We start from the raw sequence: 25,359 nt of genomic DNA, 5'->3' as shown, positions 1-25,359 counted from the left end.
TTTTTTTTTTTTTTTAAATGTCCAGTCTACCTTGACATAGTTGTAAAGTTGTTTTAATCTATTTTTGATACACTCTAACCACTCTGTGATATTGTGTGCTGGAACAGTGAAGAAGGCCCTGGAACCAGTAAAGCTGAACGGATGGGGGACACCTGAGGTGAACAGTGAAACAATGCAGACCAGTGAACCCTGGGTGTTTGCCGGCGGAGACATCGCCGGCTTGGCCAACACCACCGTGGAGTCTGTCAACGATGGCAAACAAGCTTCCTGGCACATCCACAAGTACATCCAGGTGGGCTCTCCACTCAGTAAGCCAATCCATCTCATTCTACATTTGGACGTCTTACACAACATACTTAGTGTTTGGCCACAGTTGTGTAGCTTTGAGAGCCTGCTTCACATTATGTGTCAGTGCCAGCAATTTTCAGCATTAGTATAGCACTCAAAGTTTTACGCTCACAGTTTTTATAGCGAGGGCATTATTCCACAGGGCCTTTTTTTCTCAGGGTGACATATTGAGTGCTTTTTGGCTTAGACACTCAAACAGTAGAAGATTCTTCCTTCGTTTTCCTAGCAGAAAAATATTTTCTGTGATTTTGCACACAGACCTAAGCGGCAGCATAAAGAGAAGGTTCATACAGAGGTTAATCGCTAATGTAACTGTGGCCAGAGGAAGTCACGCTGAAGTGTTTGTTCGGCAAATGCATCCCCCCCCCAAAAAAAACATTCTGTAATTTTGGACTACAGAGAAAGAGCTGTACAAATATTTGCTAATGGGTTCAGCAGTTCAAGATCACGTAAATGATTGGAAGATAAGATCACATTTTGTTTGTGGGTGTTGTGTTTAAATTTTGGTTATTGGGCTTTGTGTATGGATTTTCAGTGGGATGAGATGTTCTCTTGAGCAGCGTGCTTGTTTTTCTTTCGTTTTAGCTTGCAAAAAATGTTTCTGTGCTAGTAGGGGAGAGCGGAGGCAGTTGTAACAATACATTTCCTCAGTCACAAACAAACTGTGATGACACTTACTCAGCACATGCTCAGTACAGTCTCTCTCTGCCTGAGAAAAATAAGTGCCGTCATTTCAACTTCTGAGAATTTGTCAAGACTAAATGTTTTTGTGGTGTGAAAGTGTTTTATATTTTTCATTTTATGTCCAAACTTATTCTTTTGCTATCTAAAGTATATTTTATCTTTAGTTCGTTTTTTTTTTTTTTTTAATTAAAATGAACATTTTAACTCAGTGTAGCTTCAGTGTAGGATTTTTGTCAAGGTCATATGTAACAGAAATTATTTGACTTTAATAATAAATAAATACTATTTTATAATTGTATAGTTTTTATATATGTGTATCTGTTTGTATAAATGTATGTGTGCATGTACAGTATGTAAGTATCTATATGTATGTTCATTAAAAAAAAGCTTTAGTATATAATTTAATAAAAAATTATACACTCACTGGCCACTTTATTAGGTACACTTTGCTAATACTGAGTTGGGCCCTTAATACTTCTTATTATATATTCAAAAACTTGCTGGAAACATTTCTCAGAGAGTTTGGTCCATATTGACACAATAGCATCATCCAGTTGCTGCAGATTTGTGAGCTGCACATCCATGATGCAAATCTCCCACATCCCAAAGGTGCTCTGTTGGACTGAGATCTGGTGACTGTGGAGTCTATCTGAGTATAGTGAACTCATTGTCATGTTCAAGAAACTAGCTTGAGATGATTTGAGTTTTATGACATGATGTGTTATCCTGCTGGGAGTAGCCACTGTGGTCATAAAGGGATGGATATGGTCAGCAACAATACTCGGGTAGGCTGTGGGTTTAAATTATGCTCAGTTGGCATTACACCACCACCACCAGACTGAACTGTTGATACAAGGCAGGATGAATTTATGTTGGTTACCTCAAATTCTGACCCCACCATCTGAATGTCGCAGCAGAAATGGAGACTCATCAGACCAGGCTACCATTTTCCAATCTTCTGTTGTCCAATTTGGTGAGCCTGTGCGATTGTAACCTCGGTTTCCTGTTCTTAGCTGACAGGAGTGGCATCTAGTGTGATCTTCTGCTTCTGTAACCCATCTGCTTCAAGATTCGACGTATTGTGTGTTCAGAGATATTCTTCTGCATACCTCATTTGTAAATAGTAATTATTTGAGTTACTGTTGCCTTTCTATCAGCTTGACCCAGTCTGGCCATTCTCCTCTGACGTCTGGCATCAACAAGGCATTTTCGCCCACAGAACTGCCGTTCACTTTTCTGTAAACCCTAGAGATGGTTGTGCATGAAAATCCCAGTAGATCAGCAGTTTCAGAAATACTTAGACCAGCCCGTCTGACACCAACAACCATGCCACATTCAAAGTCACTTAAATCACCTTTCTTCCCATTCTGATGCTCAGTTTGAAATTCAGCAGTTCATCTTGATCATGTCTTCATGCCTAAATGCATTGAATTGCTGCCATGTAATTGGCTGATTAGATATTTGCGTTAATGAGCAGTTGAACTGGTGCACCTATCAAAGTAGCCTGTGAGTGTATATAATCATAATTATTTATAATTATATAAACAATTATATATTATAAATAAACATATCTTACAAAAAAAATCAAAAATTAATAATAAACATTCTTTAATAAATATTATTGAGCTAAAGTAACTGCCTGAAGGCTGTTTTTCACTCATTGCAGTATATATAACAGTAGTATGTAGTATAAACATTTAAACTCAAATATAATTGTAATTTAGGTTCAACCTAGACCACCACTTTAAACACATACCTGCTAAAAAAACATATCAATGGGAAAACAGTTCAGTACTATTACTAATAGTTAAAAATGTAGTATTATTTCCTTTAAGATGTTTTTTTTTTTAAGAAAGTGCTTATATTTTTTATGTGTGATGGCAATGCAGGCAAGAAAAAAAAAGTGATGGTTTATATGTGTGTGTTTTCTCTGCAGTCCCTTCTTGGTAACACAGTAAGCACCACTCCCAAACTGCCCTTGTTCCACTGCGCCATCGATACAGTGGACATCAGTGTGGAGATGTGCGGGATTAAGTTTCCTAACCCGTTTGGGCTGGCCAGCGCTCCACCCACAACCAGCGCAGCCATGATCCGCAGGGCCTTCGAGCAGGGCTGGGGCTTTGCCCTCACCAAGACTTTTGGCCTAGACAAGGTATATTTACAGAACACAGAAAAAAAATCAACATGCAGTATGCCATAGGCTCCACATGCACTCGTGCTAGGATTTGGGTGGTATATTTGTGTGGGAAGCGCACACTGCATTGCAAAGTATCAGCAGAGCAAAGTCTTTTGTACAACATCATAAAAACTGAAACCTTGGCAAAAATCCCCGAAAGGTTATAAGCATATGAAAGCACCAGCACTGGGCACTGCTAACAATAATACAAGTCTTTCCAGCTTGTGAAACAGCTCACAGACACACACTCATACACACGTATGCACACACTAACACCAGACATAATGAGCCACATTCTGGTGGCTTTCTTAAAAAAACAAAAACAAACAAAAAAAAAAACCCACAACAACCCTCCCATTAGGCAGCCATGCATCTGCCTTGTTAGCAATGTAACATTTGTTCTTGACAGGAGGTCAAAAAAAAAGAAAGAAACAGGCATGAGTTGTTTATTGAACTCCAGCAGAAAATCTTTTTGTTTTAATTTAATTTCTAATTCAAGTGATGGGAAAATTAATCGGTGACATCTGTTTGTTCTGGGTTTGCTGACAGTCCTTGATTAGTGGAGCTACAAATGGAAATAGAGTTTAAAAAAAGAAAGGAGAAGAGAGGCAGAGTGCAGGGTTTAAGTCATATCAGACATCACCATGGCAACGGCAAGAGGCGTCTGCGCAGCTCTTCGATCAGAGCGTCAATTTCACAAAGAATTTAAGAAAGCAAATGACAACGTTTAAAGGACTTTAAAGAAAAAACTAGTGAAAGAAAAAGCAAACATTTTTAAAGAAATAAAAAATGCAGTACCATAGGAGGAGCCAAAATATTTTGATGGTATCTGAATAAATCAAATAAAACAGAATGATTTTTAAAAATTATTAGTCTGGGTTGAATGCTGTAAATTTATTACTGAATTAATATCTCATTCTGTAATAATTCTATAATATCTCATTTGCTGTTGTAATGACAATCTGTGTACTTTATTCCCGAGAATAAACAATCGAATAGACATTAAAGCATAGGCAGAGTACTAAATAATTCAATATTGTCCAAAATTCACCCACTATTGGCTGGTATATCAAATGTGCGGACCACTTAGCCCCCTATTTTGGCCCCTCCACTCTAAAACTGAAACTCATCCTAGTCTGCTTTAAAACCAGTGTTTAAGTTTTGCCTGGAATATGATCATTCTATGTCAGTTATTTCTCTGCATGGCACTGAGAGTCATGAACTCACCTCACTGGATACTGCACCCATGTCAACAGTGAACCTTAGCTAATAATTCTTCGAATCTTGCGCTGCAGTGGCGAGATGTGGCCATATTTCAGTAAATAGAACTCATATTGCTCTCTATGTGCTGGAATGGCTGCACTGAAACACTCTCTCCCTTTCATTCCCTCTCGCAGGCAGGATAAAGAAAACCCCTCAGTTGTCAACATGTTCTTTGTGTCTCCGCGCAGTGCTGTCATTGAAACATAGGGGACTTTTTTTAATATCCTGTTCTCCTGAGTCATGCTAAGATGCGTCGTCCGTCGAGGCCGCACTGCATCAATTGCACTCAGAAAGCCCTGTGATTGTCACGCTGGATATGAAAATAGCTGCCTGTGTATATGTGCGCTGCAAATGTACCTACAGTAGTGCTAACGGGCACCCAGGAAACAGGCGACACTTTCATTAATTATAATTAATGAGATGCATTGCCTATGTAAATGTTTTATTTTTCCCTTCTGTCTCAAGATGCGAGTCCCTCGGGAATTGGCACCACAATGACTTGGAACGAGCTCCGAGAACGGTTTTGCATGACAGTTAGTGGCACTTCTATCTTATTCCTTGTCTCTGATGATCTAAGAGTCCATTGGTCCTCAGATCCACCCGAGAAGGTCATGTGGTCAGATCTTAGCCATCAAACGGCGACTTGTAGAGCTGATGGGTGCTGGGATCTCTGATGGATCAGAACCTCCAGGCCCAATTAGCCTTTTAAGTCATCTCTGTGTGAGAGACTTCGCACAGTGTCACACTCTTCCTCTGCGTCGCGGGCAGGCAGCCAGGAAGTGGCATGTCAGAGCGCCGGAGGGCTAAGGGGCCATCACTCAGTCAGTGCGGCGCTAATTGTACATGAGAATGAATGATGGCTGCTATTGTTCTTTTATGCGAGGTTGATTGCCTATTACTCGTGTTCTTGAGCTCACACGAGCAGTATCCTGAGCCTACGGATCAGCTGGTTAGAGATGATGTTAATGCCGGCTGATTTTTGATGGAGTTCATTATGCCCCTGCAGAGTCATGATGTATTTTTAAAGTTAGCGAGAAAGGAGGTGAGCCAGATTGTTGGGTGCGGAAAAATACATCTCCCTCTCCCTGGCACATTCATCATAACATTGTCTGGGCCGCTCCTGACAAAGCTCCGCAGCTATACCCATTTTCCCCTCTACTGATTTAGCCGGTTGGTTATGGATCAGAGTGGAGTGCAGAGAGAGAACTCGCTCACTTCCTGCATGAGAAATAAGCCCATCCCCTGCTGTTTAAAACACATTCAATCATTGTCAAAGCTCAGACAGGAGCTTATCACACCTTTAAAATACACCACTTCAGGCTACGAGACTTAATATCTGCAGTATAAAACAGGGATGGAAGAGCAGATGAGATCCACATCTCCTAATCATCCTCTAATTGCACAGTGCTTTGTCCAATTAAGTTAGCGTTTATAACGGTGGGTGTGAGCACATTGTATTCTTTCTAGTCCACTCTCAAAGCTATTTGACTCATTGATCTAATCTACTTTGCAGATTTTGACACGTAAGATTTCATAAAACATGTAATTCAGTGACTACAGTATATTCACACAAGCAGTGTTTGAGATTGACAACCGTATGTATCAACACGATTGACTCAAAAAATGATTGTGTTCATTCATTGATGGACAACTCTCAAAAGCTGTGTTCACACAGTCAGTGGTATTGACAATCATATTTACTAACAGGCTTCACTCTCAAAAGCTGCGTTCACACAGTGTTTTGGATTGACATCTTATTTATTAACAGGTTTCACAGTCAGTGTTTGGGATTGAAAACTGTATTTACTAACAGGTTTCACTCTCAAAAGCTGCATTCACACAGTAAGTGTTTGGGATTGAAAACTGTATTTACTAAAAGGTTTCATTCTCAAATGCTGTGTTCACACAGTCAGTGTTTGGGATTGACAACCGTATTTAATTCTACTCTCAAATGTTTCATTCCCACAGTGTTTGAGATTGACAGTCATATTTATTAACATATTTTACTCTCAAATGCTGCATTCCCACAGTGTTTGACATTGACAATCATATTTATTAACATTTTACTCTCAAATGCTGTGTTCACACAGTCAGTATTTGGGATTGAGAACTTTATTTACTAAAACCTAAAAACTATGAATACTGTCTGCATGATTGACTAACCAAAGTGAACCTGCACTTCTATTTTCATAATAGTTGTGAATAATGACTGTAACCACAGTGAGTAAATTTTAAAGATGGTGACATAAAATCAGATGGACAAATCACAATTCACACTTTGTTTAATAGTTTATGGTTACCATAATTTCTCCTGAATTATGGAACACTAATCCCGGCAAATCATACCAGTCTGGCCAAGCCAAGAAACCATTGAGGACCTGCAAACCATTTTAAGACTAATTTAAACTGTTTTTTTTTCTTCCAGCAGGACAACCACGCAATATGTCTATTTTCTGGCATTTTCATAACCTGAGAGTGTTTTACAGCCCTAACATTAGTGACTGACAGCAAAGAACAACCCACAACTCATACCGTACCTATATGTCAATAACATCACCGGCACCTTGTTGTCCACTGCAGTTCCATTTATGCAACAAATATATAACTTAATCTCAAAATTCAGGCAATATTTTAAAGACTGTCAATTTGGTTGTAAAAAGTAGTTATCAATCTCTTTCATAGCCAAACGTTGTGTGAGCATAACCATATTTAGCACTCCAACCAGGACTGACAACCATGGTCTGTTGCTGTGTGAACATAGCCATTATGACATACACTTGTCTGACATATGGCCATTATTGAGGTCAAGTACTGACATTGCATGATGGGCTGATGGTGCCTGAAACACAACTGAAACAAATTTATCTCAAAGGTGTTTAGTGGGGTTCAGCTTTGTGCTTAAAGCAGCTTTGTCAAGATTTTTTTCCACACCAGAGTCAATAAAACATTTCTTTATGGCACTGCTGCAACTAAATTGAAAGCACACATTTCTCTAGAATTATATGCTGCAGAATTAAGACTCAATTTCACTGGAACGACCAATCTGTTTTGATTTAGTTAGTAGTATAGTTATAGTAGAAAACGTAACCCCAAAAGGAGCTCCAGGTATTGTTGCACAGTTAGGTAGGACATCTGTGCTCTCTCTTCCACTTCCTCTCTGCTAAGGCCCTTAAAAAAACAGGCAGCCTACTCAGTCCCTCACACCCATGTGGGCCAGCCGGAGCAGGCAGGAAATCGATAGTGGCTGGGGACAGACGGCTGCCGTCCCGCAATTAATGCCAATTTGTTATGTGCACGTATCTCTGCAGGGAGACATGGTGTGGGCGGAACTTTCCCACACTGATTAAGGCACCTTGAGTACACAACTCTAGAGAGACAGCTAGATAAAGAGTCTGTTCCCAGAGGTGAATTTAGATGGCTTTACATTTGTAGATGTTTGCATGAATATGAATGATTGCAATGAATTATTCAGATGTCTTGGCATGTTCTGTGACTCTGTACTGTTATTAACATACACTGTATTCAATGAATTGTAAGTTGTTGCTACTGAGCTATGAGGGTTCTTTGTATAGGATTATAAATCTTGGTGACATCCCACATTTAAATAAGTGGCATTTTAAAAACTGGATGATGAAAATGTTTAAGATTTAAAGTTTTTATTATTTTAGTCCATGTAATGAACTGAATACATGATGTTGCTGTTGCTAGGCTATACTACCATTCAAAAGTGTGGAGTTTTTAAAAACAAAAGATATTCATATTTTTATTCAGCATTAATAATAATTGTTAGAAAAAAAACTTTCACATTATTACAGTTTTTGTTATATTTTTAATCAAAAACACAGCTTTTGGAGAGCATAAGAGACTTCTTTCAAAAACCTAAAAAAAAAAACAGTTCATTATTCCAAGCTTTTGACTGCTATTGCATATTAAATTAGCAAATTAAAAATCAACAAAACAACTTCATTTGAAGATGTGCACATGTTCCTACATGTTTTAAGCTGCCACTTATGCAAGTTCAAACTGAGCTTGTCATTTTTTTGTTCCCATCCTCTCGTTTTACTTATTGTTTCATGACTTTTCTTTGAACGTGACTATCTAAAGGCAAAAGGCCCATTATTAAAAAAATATCCTTCACACTAGACTGTGATATTTGTACATGAAGAAAAAAAATTGTATGACATAAAACAAAAGGGAGAAGGTATCTAGAGGTTTTTTTTTTTTTCATTCGTTAATGCAGTACATGTATATAAATAAGCACTCTTGTGTCCTTGAGTGTGCTTCTTAATTCACCATCGCCCCAGGCATGCTGTATGATAGCCAACCCTTCAGCCTATAACATGTGCATCGCATGCTGGAACAGCGTTCAGCGGTGCTGAATGTATGTAACAGTGCCAAGGCCCTCATTAAAGAATATATAGCATAGAAAGTAAAAGATTCACACTGAGATGGCAGAGGTGCGTGCGAGAAACAGTTTGGTGCATGAGTGAAACCTGCGTGGGGATGTTAGCATTTAATTTTATGTTTGTTAAATGCAGGTGTCGTGTGTGGGAAGTTTGAGTTTCATGACAGAAGAGAAAGCTTTGTGGTGACTTTTTAATCAGTCTACGTGAAGAGTGGGAGTTTTAAGCCTAACTTTTCATTCCTTACTTTGTTGCAAAGATATTTTTATAAGATGTAAATCACATTCACTCACCTTTATAAGGCCTTTATAAGAGTTAAGAGAGTTCATTTTTCTCTACAGCGCTTGAAGCCCTGAATTATTAAAAGATGAAAATAAGCACCACATATTTTTTCCAAAGAGAAATAAAAAAGAAGAAAGTTCTAAATCCGTGTTTAATTGTAAAAACTAAATTTGAAGCACAAAAGGTTTTCACTTTATTGCTTAAAGGGGGAAAAAAGTCAAGTTCTGTCACCATTTACTCACCCTAATGTCATTTCTAACTTGTATGAGTTTTTTTTTCTTCCATGTAACACAAAATGTTTGAATGATAGAGGAATAGGCTGAGAATTTTACCTTGAAACCCTTCCTTGACAGCTGTAGTCTCCATTCACTTTTCATTATCCAGGGGCTTAAAGGGATAGTTCACCCAAAAATGAAAATTTGATGTTTATCTGCTTACCCCCAGGGCATCCAAGATGTAGGTGACTTTGTTTCTTCAGTAGAACACAAACGAAGATTTTTAACTCAAACCGTTGCAGTCTGTCAGTCATATAATGGAAGTGAATGGGAATCACGGCTTTGAGAGTAAAAAAACATACACAAACAAAACCAAATTAAACCCTGCGGCTCGTGACGATACATTGATGTGTAAAGACACGAAACGATCGGTCTGTGCAAGAAACTGAACAGTATTTATATCGTTTTTTACCTCTGATTCACTGCAATGTCCGAACTGTCCTGAGCGCGTTCTCAGATGCGTCTTCTTCTTGCTTTACGGCAGATCGCAGACTTATAAATGCATTACCGCCACCTATATCTTGCAATGTCCGAACTGTCCTGAGCGCGTTTGCGTCTTCTTCTTCAGTCGGCGCGTGACGCGTCTTCTTCTTCTTTTAGCTTTATGGCGGATCGCAGACTTATATGTGAATTACCACCACCTATCTCTCAAATAGACCATTGACACTCCTAATTGAGATTGTAGATAGAGTGTAAATGCTCCATTTGAGAGATAGGTGGCGGTAATGCACTTATAAGTCAGCGATTCACTGTAAAGCAAGAAGAAGAAGACGACGCATCTGAGAATTAGTGATGCAAAGTCCGATTCTTTTCCGCGAACCGGTTCTTTTCGGACAGTTCGGCTCATTGAAGCGGTTCAAAAAGCCGATTCATCGGTTCCTGGCATCATCAAGCAATGACACCACTACACATTTCTTTTCTAACAACTCAGTGCCATGTTGTATCAATGAAACATTCAAATAAAGTAATTTGTCTCAACACATATTGAAACATTCAAATAAAAAGTTATTTGTGTAAATGCACATAGCTGATAATTGCCTTTCATTCACTTAAGTTAAATGGTGTCAGTGGTCACAGTATCATTCGCGGATCCTTTATGTCAGATACGACTAACCTACAACTTAGATAAGATTCCTAAAAGTTTCGCACCTACAGCACACATTACAGACACTGATGCACAAACGCGGATATGTTCAACATGTCTAAAGTATAAAGAAAGAATAAACCTGTCTTATAAAAGCCTTGATTTCGCTTAAACAACTTAAAATACAGTATGATCTGCATGCAAAATAAACCATGCTAAAATTCAGGTTTTTCCATGTTTTAATAAAAAACCAGGGCTTTTTAATAAAACGATTCATAAGCATATCTCCAGTAGCCTATGTTTTGTTTGTTATAAAGAAACTTAAGTATCAGGCTTGTTCAAGTCCTCGGTGATACACATGCAGTGCAACTCACTCATCAGAATCCTCGGCAATCCTAAGCAAACTTCGACAGTTGGTTAAACTGGCTCATTCGGTTCTTTTTGAGTCCTCGGTAATCAGTTGCGGCTCCTGACCGTAAATTTAGGTGGGGCAGATTCTGGGTCGTAGCGCTAATATATGAAAAACATTTTGTAAGCTTTATATTCTAATCTCTGAACACATGGGGACAAAATTTTGGCAGAGATGTCCTTGCGTTATCCTGTGGGTGGCGCGCTAATGTTGATTGGCAGTCTCGAAGTAATGTTGCACGCATAAAATGCTGTATAATAATTGCCTTAATATAATATTTATCACCTCCAAAAGTTGATTTAAAATGTTACAAGTTGTGGAGCAATTGAGGAAATTGGGTGAGGAAAGAAGATCATATGTCTATTCTCAGAATAAACAAAACAAACACAACAGAACCATAAAAAGGCTATTCATGTGAGCACATTTAAACTTTTTAACGTATAGCCTACTTTGTTAATTTGATCCACTACTCCACATAGAAAAAAAAACAGACATGCCAAGTAGTTACTGACCTGATGCAGACACATAGCTGAAGCGGATTGATATCGTCTTGGTGCATGGAGCGAGGTTCACGTAAGGTAACGTGAAAATAAGCGGGGCAGTCTTAAATCTGCCCCAAATCAATCTCAAATCGGCTCTCAATTAGAGCGCGCTGCAGTTCCCCTTTTCACCACAGATTTACATTGCAAAATTGTGGGGCGCTGTTGAGCTCGGTAATAGATTACAGAAATGTTATATTGTAATGTTTTATATATATATATATATATATATATTATACATTTCTGTCCCCCTCACTTCTGAAATGATGTCTACGCCCCTGTTTTGGATGAATATTTTGGTGGGGCTCTGCCCCACCTGCCCATATAGACGAGCCGCGCCTGTCGGTAATCCTCGGCAAACTTCGACAGTTAGTTAAACCGGCTCATTCGGTTCTTTTTTAGTCGTACGTGCTACTTCGGCTGTGCGTCCTGCGTCATCAACGCGGAACTAAAGTTTGATTCAGTTCGATTTTGTGAACTGGCTCAACCGGTTACTTTCTGAGAACTGGCTCAAAAGAACGATTCGTTCAAGAATCGAACATCACTACTGAGAACGCGCTCAGGACAGTTCGGACATTGCGGTCCATTGCGTAGGTTTTTTGCTATAATTACCATAGGTCTGTATCAATTACATTAAATTATTTAAGTCCGACTCTCTAACCATTAGGCCACGACTGCCCCCTTTTAGTCAATAACATCCACGCTCATTTCTCTGCAGGAGGCGTAACTTGTAGTAGGTGTAGCTTGGAGGGGCGTGGTTTGTAGTATTTTGGGACGCAGTCAGACTCTTTCTCAGATATTCACTACTGATTGGAACTCCGGTTCTTTTCCACGAGCTGGTTCTTTCAGACAGTTCGTTTCAATGAACCGGTTCAAAAAACGGTTCACCAGTTTTTTTTACGTTATTTTTACATAATGACATCAATTCTATCATCCCGGCTAATGAAAATACATTAAAAACACATTCAATAAAGTAATTTGTAATCATTACTTAAGATAAATAGTAATAACCATCGTCATCATCATCATCCTGGATAAGTTTCTTACATTTACATTTTGCAAAAGCAGCCAATACTGGCACTGATGTGCAAACGCGGCTGCTTAAAGATATGAAAATAAAGAAAGTGAAATCTTCATCAGCTTTTTACAGAAACTGTAACAGAACCGTAACCGTACAGAAATCCGTCTCATAAAGCTTAAAATATAATGTGCATACACAATAGTAAATAGTAAAATTCATTTACATGTTTTGACTGAACAGTAGTATGTTTATCATGTTAAAACGTTGTTTAATATAACTGCATTTGCATTGTCTAGTAAGTTTTATCTGTTATTAAATAAACGTAATTTCGTCAAATTCGCCCCCTCATTCAAGTCCTCAGTTCACTGACGCTCACAGTATATTAATATCAGCACAGCATCAGTTTTCCGAAATAAACAGCTAGACAGTGCTAGCTAAACGCATGCTTAGTATCTCCAGCTCATCGGTTCTCTGTATGTCAAATGTGTCCGAAAGAAACGGTTCTCAGTATGTCGAACGTGTTAACAGTTCTCGGTTCAGTGTACTGCTGATTCAAGAACTGTTGACTCGAGAACCGCTGTAGCAGTACCATTGGTAGTATATAAGCATGCTCAGTATCAGCTGCTCGTGTCAAATTTTATATTTTTATATAACTTTAATGCTATATCAGAGCGCTGCCTTTGTACTTTTAACTCAGTTGCTTAGCAACTTTCATGATGGCTGTTGTTGTTTATTGAATATTAGTATTCAATTAATAATATTTTAAATAATTGTAGTATATTTAATAATAGTATTTGGTATTGAGAAGCGGTCTTTGTTCAAAATTCTAATTCAAAATCATACTCATAAACATAAAATAATAAATGAAATATTATTTAAAAAATTGGGGCCAATGAAAACAATGGTAGGGCAATTAGAAAAATTCCTTACTGTTGTTGTATGGAACAAAGCAGCATGGACATTCAGCTAAATAACTCCAAATGTGTTTTTCCTGGAAGAAAGAAACATTTATGGGTTTCCAAAGACAGTGAGGGTGAGTAAAATAAGAATTTTTATTTTTGGGTGAGGTATTCCTCTAGTATGGGTAATAGCTCAAATATTTAGATGTCCTTAATGAAGTCAAGAGCTACTTTAATAAGAGTATACAAAACGTCTTTGCACAGTTTTTCTCTGCTAAATGTTGGTTTTATACAGGCCTTGGAAAATATCTCATACAAGCAGCATTCATCTTTTTTCTTAGAGGCTTTTAATGACGAAGATCTTTCCTTGTTGTTGTGCGTTCTCATCATTGTGTCCTTAGTGCTGTTCAGTGACTTCCTGCATTAATGACACTCAGTTATACCATTGAAATCTGCTCTGAAACGTGTATTGAGTGCATATATTTTCTTTAGCGATTTGTGACACCATCCGTGATGTCCAGATACCTACTGTACTACTTCCACAAAGCAATTCATATGTGTGTGTGATTTTCTGGTATTATATGAATCAAAAACAATGTCATAGTTGTTGTAAGAAACCCATATGCACAATATAACATATGATTGCACCTAAGATGAGTGTCTGATTATATAGTCAGCAAATATCAATATGAGTGTGGCCATGTATGTTTTTCAGCTATTGAAAAAGCTCCTCAGAAAGATTGATATATACAGTATTTGTTGATGTTAAGTTATTCAGGGACATTTATCCTCACCAAACAAATTCAAATTCCCTTCACTTTACAGAACCGAAAGCCCAGACTGCTGAACTCAGTGAAAAGCAGAGAGGAACCGCTCTGTAAAATGTGAATATATCAATTAGTAAAGTGGCCATGACTGCTGAAAGTTGTGAAAGATGGTGATTTAAGGCCACAGCCAATATACTATACGTATAGACTTTTTCAATAATAAAAAAAAGGAGTAGACTTGAATGTAAAGGTCATTTTTTAGACTTTCTGGAATATCCATGCCACATGAATGGATCGATTTATTTAAAAGCCTGCTCCGAATAACCACAAAAAAGTAAATAACATAGACAAACATTAAATTTAAAGCTTTATTTTGCTCCATTCATTGGCATTAAGTTCTGAAAACATAAGCTGTAATAGCAGATGGAAAAGCAGTTACGCACATCATTACCATCAAGGCCATTTAGCTGTTTACCATGTCACATCCTGAGGTAAATCCGGTTGCTTTAGCTATACATCTAATCTGCAGTCAACAACTGCGGTCTCCAACTTGTACTTCCAAGAATTTGCTTACATAAACCTGCAGCCAGTGGTTGTGTAAGGTGTAATTGTTTTGCAATCTCCAGTCACGGTCACTCATCCCTTGATCTGCAGCGGACCTGAGCTCAAAACACAAGGACATAGCAAAAATAATAGCAGCGGGAACGTATTATGTTCCCTCCCTCACAGGAGTGTCAACATAATGACGTCTATAGCCATAGAGATAATTGTGGCCGAATGCTTTCCTGTGTCAGCTTAAAAAAATAGCTGGACTGTTTAAATAGCAGGCAGACTAATATTTAACCAGAGATTTTCTCTGAGGAAAGTGCGAAAGGAAAGTGGGGGTTGGCAGTTCTTCGGGATGGCATAACCGTGGCGTCTGTAATTACCCTGAATATGCCTCCAGGCCGGCCTAAAAGAGGGCTTCCTCGGATGCTCGAGCGTGGCACATGGCATGACATTTGATCACTCTCTTATCATGTGTTTTCCTTTTGGGAGAGGTGCTGGCTTAAAAGGGGGGATTACTGGGCTGTGCCTGGTCTGATAGCCCCCTCGGTTTGTCGAACGCCACACACATAACCACTGACCTCTTCTCTGACTAAAGGAGTGTCTGAATTCAACCCAAGCTAATGTTTGACAGGTTAACACATGTTAATGGGCTCAGAGAACCAGATATTATTTACTTACCACTGGATATCCTTCACACGCATTACCTTGAAGAGGGTACTCATGCTGAAAGTGTACATGTAGGTGGAGATGTGGGTAATGTGAGTATATGTACTTGGTAATCGCAGCGTTTTCTATTCTCTTATTTCCTCATACATCCCAAACACCTCCAGACAATTTGTCCACATGTCTCCTTTATCAGCAATGATGACTACGCTGAGTTTCTAACTTAAGCAATGTTTATCATTCCTGTGGAGACACTCCGGGTATTAGCTTTGAAGGCAGATGTTGTGTTGAAACGGAAACACAGGCAACACAATCACTGGTAGGTTTAACGCTCTCACATTTGGAGGCGTTTCATGTAGGCGTTTGTGATCAGAAGATGCTACAGTTTCAGTACAAATCACATGTGTTTCATTGTAATAAAGATGTTTTCTCTTCCTATGTTTCAAAAGGAAAACATATAGTAGGTATGGTAACAGATTATGCTGTAGTTATTTTCAGAAGCTCACATGCAGCCACAAAAAAAGTTTATTTATTTATTTTTTATTTATTTATTTTTTAATTAAAGGGGTCACATGATGCTGCTAAAAATAACATTATTTTGTGTATTTGGTGTAATGAAATATGTTTATGCGGTTTAAAGTTTAAAAAACACATTATTTTCCACATACTGTACATTATTGTTTCTCCTCTTGCAACTTTACAGATCTTCTTTATGCACCAAGAGCTTGTAACACTCCAAAGAGAAAGGAAAAATTGAAACGTATCGTATGACCCCTTTAAGTTTCTATTTTGGAGGTAGAAAAAGATGTTTGAATAAAGTGCTGTGACAGAAATCAATTTACAACAAATCAATCATTGGAGTCCACAGAAAATGTACAGAGATAGAAAAAAAAAAAATTTACATAATGTATTTTCTAGGGCTGTCAAAGTTAACTTAAGATATTAATTAAATGTGTAACAGAATCATTTTTAACACATTTAACAAATTTGATATTAATACTATTTCATTCTGCTTTTAGAAAACATGAAGTTACTAATGGTTATTTTATTGTATTGACATCTTTAGTTATTAACATTAAGAAAAAAAGTTTAAAAAAATCTTTATAATATCATGTTTAATATTTCTAATACAGTGGATCTTTATACACGACAGTAGCTGCTTTTATAGTTTTCTTTTTTTTTGTAAAGTGCCTTGAAAAGCAACCTACAAATAAAAATAAAAATAAAATAAGTTTAGTACTGTTATTATTATAATCATATTTGAGGTTCCCAGGCATTGAAATGTTTGAAAACTCCTGTACTTGTCTATCCCATCTGACCCTTATGTAAAGAAAAAATAAGCTTTCTTTGGTCATGTGTTATCTTGCCTCTGGTGCCCCCATAAAAATAAAAAAAGTTGCACGTGACAGCCCTGGTTATCTTAATTGTTTAAAATTGCGTGACTCCTAATTAACACATGCAAATGAATCCTAATTGCTCTTGCTAATGGGCCATGCTCTTATTAATTAATTTATCATAGTTTTTTCTTAATTGTGAAAAAAAGTCTGAAATGTGCTTGATTGATGTTTATATCATGAATATACAGCACTGAGCACCGAAGATAGCAATGTGCTGAAACAATGTGCTGCTTGCTCGTGTCTATCTGTTTTTAACTCACATGCAATGATGCAATTTATAAAATAAAAAATATGTTTTTGTAGACTTTTCCAGTCTTGAGTGGATCAGTGTGCGGTTAGCCACTCTCTTGTTCATTATCATGAATATACAGTATAGCAAGCATTTGTGGAATTAGACATTTTGATAAAGAACGTACAGATGTGTACAGAGGTTTCAAAGGAAAAATGCATTCAGGCTCCAAGTTTGATCACTTTCAGCCTAGCAAATGCGGCTTGTGTGCTAATTGCAGTTTAGTGAACAGTGACAAGGTTTCTCTCTCTTGCAGGATTTGGTGACCAATGTGTCACCGCGAATCGTGCGTGGGACTACCTCAGGTCACATTTTCGGTCCTGGCCAGGGCTCGTTCCTCAACATCGAGCTCATTAGTGAAAAAACAGCCGCCTACTGGTGCAAGAGCATGGCCGAACTCAAAGCCGACTTCCCCAAAAATGTGAGTTCACTTTCAGCTCAGCATGTGACTTCTCTTGTCTTTATCTCATCTCTATTTCTCCTTCTCTTTTACTCTTATTGCTACAGAAGTTTTCTCATAATATGATTCATTACTTTGTTTCTCACTTTTTGTGGCTGGGGAGCCTGTCAGTGTTTTATCAACAGCCATAATTCTCCATAATAGAGGTGCCATATTTTTCCCTCGTTTTCTGTCCCTCAGTAATTTGAGTCGCTTTTGCTCTGTGCATGTTAACTGCTTCACGAGTAATTGTGTAATAGAATCTCACTAATAGAAGATTTTCCAAAGCCTTCATTCTCTTCTCCTCCCTCCTCTCAGTCGCTCTGCAGGCAGATGACAATAGCTTTTTGTAGTGTTCTTTTCATCGCAATCAGCCATCTCTTTTCTCTCTAATCATTTGCAATGAGACAGTCCGTTTGAGCACAAAATAACTTCCTCAACTTTTGTTGTCTGTCTGCTGCACTCAAGGGTGAGATTAATTTTGAATTACAGGGTGCAATTATGAAGCACAACGTCACTTTTCACAATAACTCCTTTAGCCTCTCCTTCACACAGATGTGGGTTTATTTTTTTCAGACTGGCATTTACCTTAATGTCTACATAGGCAGCTATATTCTTAGGCAACATCCAAACCTAAATTGAATGTCATAATGCCCTATTTAGGTAGCAAATCTGCATGCCAGACAAATTGGCACTTTTTTTTTTTTGAGTTTGAAATTAGCATGTTGTTAAGATTAGAGTGAAGTATAGTGAAAAAAATACATAGCACAAATATTTTTGGTAAAATAAGTCATTTTAATTACATGCTTTCCAGTACTGAATGAAATATCCAAAGTAACCTATGTGACTGACTTATTTCAGTAGAATTCAATAGGTAGTACTTGTTAGTTTTGGTTTTCGCAAACTACACCCCTGGGTGTCAGCTTTAGCAGTAAAATGTATTTAAGTAGTTATTGCATAATATTTCTGTTTAATGTTTTCTATAGTTGACTTTTGTCAATGTTAATGCAAGATTAATCTGAAAATAAATGAAAGACATACACTACAGTTTGTAGCGCTAACACAGAATGGTATAACTAACGTCTAATGTCCCTTTAAATAGCTTTAAATGTTTATAAATAAGGCAATTACATAACGCATAATTCTAAGACCAAAGACGCAAACAGCTCTGAGTAGAACGTCCCTGTTGTCATCTGGGAATTATAATAAGGCATGGACACACTATTTGATGTTAGCATGTTGCTAAGCTAACAACGTGTTTATTCTGGTAAACATTACAATACGTAGCACTCACAAATATTGCACTGCATATCTGAAGTTAATTCTACTTCATCTAACCCTAAAAATGATTTTTGTTGGTGTAAGCCAGTGAAGTTGATTCAGTCATATTAAATAATATTTGTGACTTTTGTCAAACCAATTAATTTAGAAATTGCCGCATGAAGCATTCTTTTTACGGTGTGGGTAAGTTGATCAGTTTTTATATACACTGAACTACTTTGTGAATGAAATAAATTTATTTATGGTTAACACTTCTCTCACTTCACCTCGTCCATCATCTTGGATTTGTGTTTTCAATTCTCGCCGCAGTGCATCCCATGATTGCCTTCTCCACAAAGGATATATTAGAATCTGGCCAAAAAAGGCCTCTCAGGAGGAACCATAATTGAAATGCCTACATTTAGCTATGCTCCTTTAAAGTGTTTCCTCTGTAGGCAGCACATTCAGTTTTGGATCAGAGCATCTGTCACATATCAGTAAGATAAACATAATATACACACTGTAAGACTCTCATTGATAATGCTCATCGATTTTGTGCAGGTTTCAGCTATTCAACACACCCATTATCTACATTTACTATTTACAATTTCCATTTCCCCCCAACGCTCATCGTCAGCATGTCGTGACCCGCGCGGGCCACACTTTAGGGAACACTGAAGTGTGTGTTTGGCGGAGCTCATCACAGTGTGTGACTGGTTCGTGGTCAGGGGTGATGGGCGCACGCCGCTGGGGGAAATGAATACTCAGAGAAGCGTAATGAATAACAAAACCACCGCAATAATGTCAAATTATACCGGCTCACACATTTCAGACCCACAAACACACTCTCTGTTAGCCTGCGAGACTCACGAGAAGTTAGGAACACATCTGTGACTGAAGAATAAACGTGGCACGTAGAAGAAGATGCCGCCCCCTTCTCTTTTTTCATTTCCTCATATCACCGCATGATTGACAGTTTCCACAGTGATGGGGGTCCCTAGAGGGCCAGTGTTGCCAGTGCTGGCGGACGGGCTCGGTTACCTCAGCACAACGTTATTAAAGCGATAACAGTGTGATTCCTGCTTCTTAGAGATGCAGCCTGTCTCGATCACTCCCTTTTCTCTGTCTGATTAGAAAAGGGAAGAGCCATTCCCTGCATTCACATTCACAGAGTTATTTCATCTCAAACTTGAGTTTCTAAATGCAGGATAGCGAAAAAGAACCGACTTTGTGTTACAGTATATTACAGATAGGCATGTATAGACAGAGACCTGGCCCTCAGTTATCCTCCTGATGCCAATAAAACATTAAAAAAATTCACAAGTGAGCATTTGTGAATTCTGACGTTATGATAAAGACAGTACGGCTGTGTTTGTAAAGGTTTCAAAGGGAAAAAAATCCATTCATGCTTCAAGTTTGGTCACTCAAGTTTGGACTTATTTCATCTCAAGCTTGAATTTCTGCTAAATGCAAGATAGCAAAAAGAACTGACTTAATCTTATATTACAGATATACATGTATATACAGAGACCCGGTCCTTAGTTATTCTCCTGACACCAATAAAACATCGAAATCGCTTTCCTTGCCATGCTTCAGCCGGTCAGCATGTGTGGTTGAGCGGAGCTTCCAGGGGTGAGCGGATGAGAGGAGGTGGGGTTAGAGGCGCTACAGGTCCCGGCGAGATCCAGGATGGATGGACTCATAAACTTCAACACATGCTTTGGCCGCCAAGCATTCCTCCCAGTGCCCTATACGCCAATTTGTTTCCCTTAAAAGCGCCCCGGCAAGGAGGAGACACGTGGCATATATCTCTCCGCTTTATGGTGCGATTACAGTGTCTCCGCATACAGCGAGAGTAATATAGCTAAATCCTGCCTTGCCACAGAGGAGCTGAATAATGCCGTCAGCGTGATGTTTTTATTGTTTTAATAATACGTGCGTGCCACTGGGTGTCTAGAAATGCACTGAATTATAAGGTTTAAGGCGGGGTAATAGCTTTTGCTGGGAGCCGTGCTGTTAAAAAATTAAATAAATAAATGCGGATTGAAAAGTGGTGGATTTAGTGCAAGCGCATCAGGTGGAATCGCACTTCATCAGTCATTTTCATTCCCCCTAAAGTTTTTTTTTCTTTTCCTCACACTCTTTTCTTCTTTGTCTAGATTATCATTGCCAGTATTATGTGTGGTTACAACCAAGCTGACTGGACTGAGCTGGCAAATATGGCTGAGGTAAGCTGCCATTCTCTGTGTGTGTGTTTGTGTTTGGCAAGTTTGCTCTGTTTGCTCCTTACACATCTCCTAACTTCAGAGATTAATCAGGCTTATTGGAAGCATGAAAAGTAAATGAAACATGAATCCGTGAAACTAGTTAATGTTCTGAAGATCTTGTTCCTCAAGATATCCATTTTATTTACATGTTTGAAAGTCTGTTAATGTGAAGGTTTTTTTTTTTTCCTCAGCATATCACAAAAAGAAGCATTTATTTATCACACGCATGCTCAACACAGTGACAAACACAGTCGCATCCATATTCATAGTTTAAAGCCTCATTGGTTCTGTGGAAAGAGGCTTTTACATTAAATTTGCATTCGATACTGTATCATTGGATTTCATCCTTTCGGGTGACAGAAGCCAACTGTGCTCACAAACTGTGAATGAGAAGTTGTAAAACTTTAAAAATGTATGTTTGCCATAGCTGGAACAAACCCGCTTCCTCTATCATAACCACACTGACCCTGACTGACTAAGTGTGCTCTTCTTTGTTAAAACTTGATAATTCACCCAAGTATGAACATTGTTCATCATTTAGCCACTTCATCTTGGCTTTTCTTGCTTCTGTGGAACACAAAAGGGAGAAATGTTGAAGAATGTACTTGCCAATCTTTTCCACACCATGAAAGTGAATGAGAATCCAGGCTGTCCAAATTGACAAAAAAAGCACCATATACATTTCATAAAAGCGGTCAATAATATAATTTCTGTCATGACAACTCTTGGAGGGTTTATGGTAGTATGCATATCAGTGTTAGTGTGTTTGGTCTTGGTGGAATAGATCTGCTACGCTGCTGCTGCAGCTGTGGCAGAGCAAATACCAAAACTGGCTTCTGCCAATACATCCACAGACATGCTGTTGTGAGCATGTACTGTAAGAAATACTGCTGCTGCACATATAATATATGAAATAACCACCATATATAATACATGAAATTACCCCAGATCTATACAGGTGGAGCTGGGGAAGGTGGAGGGTTTCTGAAGCGTGCTGCAACAGCTGGCCAGCAAGCACTGGCCAAGTATTTGAATGTTGAGTAGCAAGCTTATTGGCTGCTGATGCACCTGGAACTGGCTGTGCCATGTAAATAATGATGCGATTATATCAAATTGAGGTAGAACCTATCAACCTATGCCATCTAGAGTTTCATGACAGATATACAATACAATACAATACAATATCATATGATATAATAATATACCAGTCAAAAGTTTGGGGTTGGTAATTTTCACTCTAGTCTTCAATGTGACATGATTCTTCAGAAATCATTCTAAAATGCTAATTTTGCGTGCTCAATAAACATTTCTTATTATCAGTGTTGAAAACAGTTGCTTAATAATTTTGTGGAAACCGTGATACACTGTTTTTACTGCCCATTTTTGATCAACTTTATGCATCATTATAAAAAAAACAAAAAAAAAACATTAATTTCTTCCAAAAATTAAACAATTTTTTGTCCTAAATAACAATGAAGACGGATGAAGAGAAACCATACAGTTTTCAAATGGGATGAGTAAATGACACTTTTCATTTTGGAGTCAACTATCCCTCTAAACTCCCAAACAGTTTTTGACAAACTCTGTCCCAACAAGAATACCTGTCCTAACAAGGTAAGACTGAAGCACCTCTTCCTAAAATTCACAAATGAAGAGGAGCTGCTTGTTTAACGTATACTTGAGGGTTTCTGCAGACTGACATTATTGCAGCCGACGTGTGTGTGTGTGTGTGTGTGTGTGTGTGTGTCCTCTGAGGTGTTATAATTCCCGCTGGAGCTGTTTCGTTCTGTATGTAAACAACTGGTGCTGATTTAGACAGGAAGTACAGTATGTAAATGCAGACAGGGCTCTGCCATCACTAACACTTACTGCTACTGGTGCTCTAACTGAGGTGTCGTACGCTCTCGTACCTTCCAGTTTAACTCGTTGACGCCCTCACAGACTCACACACACAAATGCGCTCAGCGAACCGACACACATGCACGTTTACATTGAGAAAACCCAGGAGAAGATTTGGCTCGTGCAGTGAGGAGGCTGGCGTGACAGTGAGCTTCAAGACCAATGAGGAAGACATGTTTGTGAGGGAGTTTAGTGGGAAGTTTTGTGTACAATCATGTCAAGTCATTCTCTACTCTTGTATTGTTATGACAATCTTCTTCCCCCTCAACATGCCTGTGATATAATATACATTACAAAACAACCCAAAACTATGGTCCTGTTTACACCTGCTATTAAGATCTGTCCACTGAGTAATGTATAATGATGTAATGAAAATACAGTGTACCACCAAATAATGGTATGAAACGTCTTTTTTAAAGTACTTTAAGGTAAAAGACTCTTATGAATAGATTATTTTTACTGAATCAAGAGCAGACAGCATGACCAGTGTAATCTGATTCCTGAAATGAATGTCTCTTATGAACTGATTCTTTTTAGTGAATCAATATCATACTGTTCAGAGCAACCAGTGTAGCCTTTATGATTTAATGACCATATACATTACCATTCAAAATGTTGGAGTCTGTCAGATTATTATTTTTTTTAAATAAATTAAATGTTGTTATCGAAGATGCATTAAATTGATAAAAAGTAGGGGGGGGGGGGGGGGGGGGAACATGTATCACCGTTTCCACAAAAATTATTAAGCAACATAACTGTTGCCAACATTGATAATGATAAAATATGTTTCTTGAGCAGAAAATCAGCATATAAGAATGATTTCTGAAAGATCATGTGACGCTGAAGACTGGAGTAATGACTGCTGAAAAAATCAGCTTTGCATCACAGGAATAAATTACATTTAAAATGTAAAAAAAAATATTAAGATAGGAAATGGTTATTTTGATGATGTTTCATAATATGAATGCTTTTACTGCATTTTGATCAAATAAATGTTGCAAAACATAAAAACATCTTACCAACCTCAATTTTCTGATTGGTATTGTAAGCCACTTTGTATTACTTTGAGTTTTGAATCGTTAGACCATCAGCACTGACCGCTTGTAACTAATTGAAACTGATCTTAATACAAGGAGTAAATGGGGTGTTTTATTCTGATTTTCACTCAGGCTTTTAGGCGTTTGAATCAGAATTTTGATGCGTCATGCTCGCTTTTCAAAACATGCTGTGCTTTTATGAATCTTTCAAAGACATAGAAGATATGAAAGTGGCCTTTCTGTGGCGAGAAAACCTCACATATTCTTGCTTTAGCAGTGAGAAGGGTCTGAGAAATTTCTTAATGCCGATCATTAATTAATTCATTAAAGAAGTGCACTGTGTTAAAGGGCCCAACAGAACTGTCTATCAAAGGTGCCTTGATGTAGCTATTAGCTGGATTAGGCCAGGCAGCGTACCTTTGATCACACTGGAGTGGTTAGTTCTAGTCAAAGTTAGTGTCAGGTCTGATCAGTGTTTGTGTTGAGGCCTCTGGCTGTCTTATGGAGCGTATCCAGACATCCTCCACTCACTCTGTCGCACTAAAACATCATTTTTCGGAGTCCTGCAGGTAAGTCACAGCTCAAAGCCTAGGCCATATGAAGACCGAAATCATCTGGGCCTACAAATGGAAATCTACTATATGTGCGAGTACTTATCTTCATCTCGACGACCGCAACAGTTGGCTTTTGTTTCCTGTTCAAGTGGGGAGCTTTGATGTGATGCTATTTACTATTTCTGGATAAGAGGTCATCAGCTTTGAAGTTTTCTGTTGTATGAGGTACATAGAAGCTCTTCCTCATAACACACAGATGATGCTCTTGTTTTCGTTTCGCCATTGTAAGGATTCACATGTAGAATTACTTCAATTCAGTCCAAGGATGCCATATTTCCTGCAAGTCGCATGCAGGTGGAAAACGCAGAGAGGTGCTGAATGTTAAGGTGCAGTGTGTGTAAATATCACCTGTCCTTAGTTGTGACTCTCCTTGTTGAGTCCACCAGCCTCTGGAAATACAAAACAGCACAAGAACTGTTCATCAGGGGTTTTATAAATTTGGTTTCCGTGGCCATGCAGCTGCATACAAATCTAAGATCACCACCAAGCAATGGCAAGCATCAGCTGGAGTGGCGAAGAGCTCGTCACTATCGGGCTCAGGAGCGGTGGAAATACATTCTCTGATTAATCACTCACTCTTCACCATCTGGCAGTCTGACAAGTGGATCTCGGATTGACGTGAGAATCTGAATCTGACAGAGAGGGCTACCCACATTCCCAGCCTTCCACGCATGCATATTGCCAGCTGTAAAATTTGATGGAGGTGGAATAAGAATAGTGTAGGGCTGTTATTTTCACGGTCATGTTAGTTTTTCCCTTTAGGGAAGTTATAACACATTGACACACATATATATA

The 25,359-nt window shown here is 38.3% G+C and overlaps 1 protein-coding gene across 1 annotated transcript in view; it reads left to right on the top strand.

Moving 5' to 3' along the window:
• Positions 1–25,359, top strand: part of LOC107677757 (dihydropyrimidine dehydrogenase [NADP(+)]) — a 177,070-nt gene that overhangs the window by 93,291 nt on the left and 58,420 nt on the right. Inside the window, exons 12-15 of the mRNA XM_016472774.1 lie at positions 108–292; positions 2,969–3,184; positions 17,305–17,469; positions 20,907–20,975. Coding sequence (XP_016328260.1) covers positions 108–292; positions 2,969–3,184; positions 17,305–17,469; positions 20,907–20,975 — 635 coding nt within the window. The remainder of the gene's footprint in view (positions 1–107; positions 293–2,968; positions 3,185–17,304; positions 17,470–20,906; positions 20,976–25,359) is intronic.

The sequence above is a fragment of the Sinocyclocheilus anshuiensis genome, unplaced genomic scaffold (genome assembly GCF_001515605.1).
Source record: "Sinocyclocheilus anshuiensis isolate Anshui unplaced genomic scaffold, SAMN03320099.WGS_v1.1 scaffold985, whole genome shotgun sequence".
Lineage (NCBI taxonomy): Eukaryota > Metazoa > Chordata > Actinopteri > Cypriniformes > Cyprinidae > Sinocyclocheilus > Sinocyclocheilus anshuiensis.
This window is presented reverse-complemented; position numbering and strand designations above follow the sequence as displayed.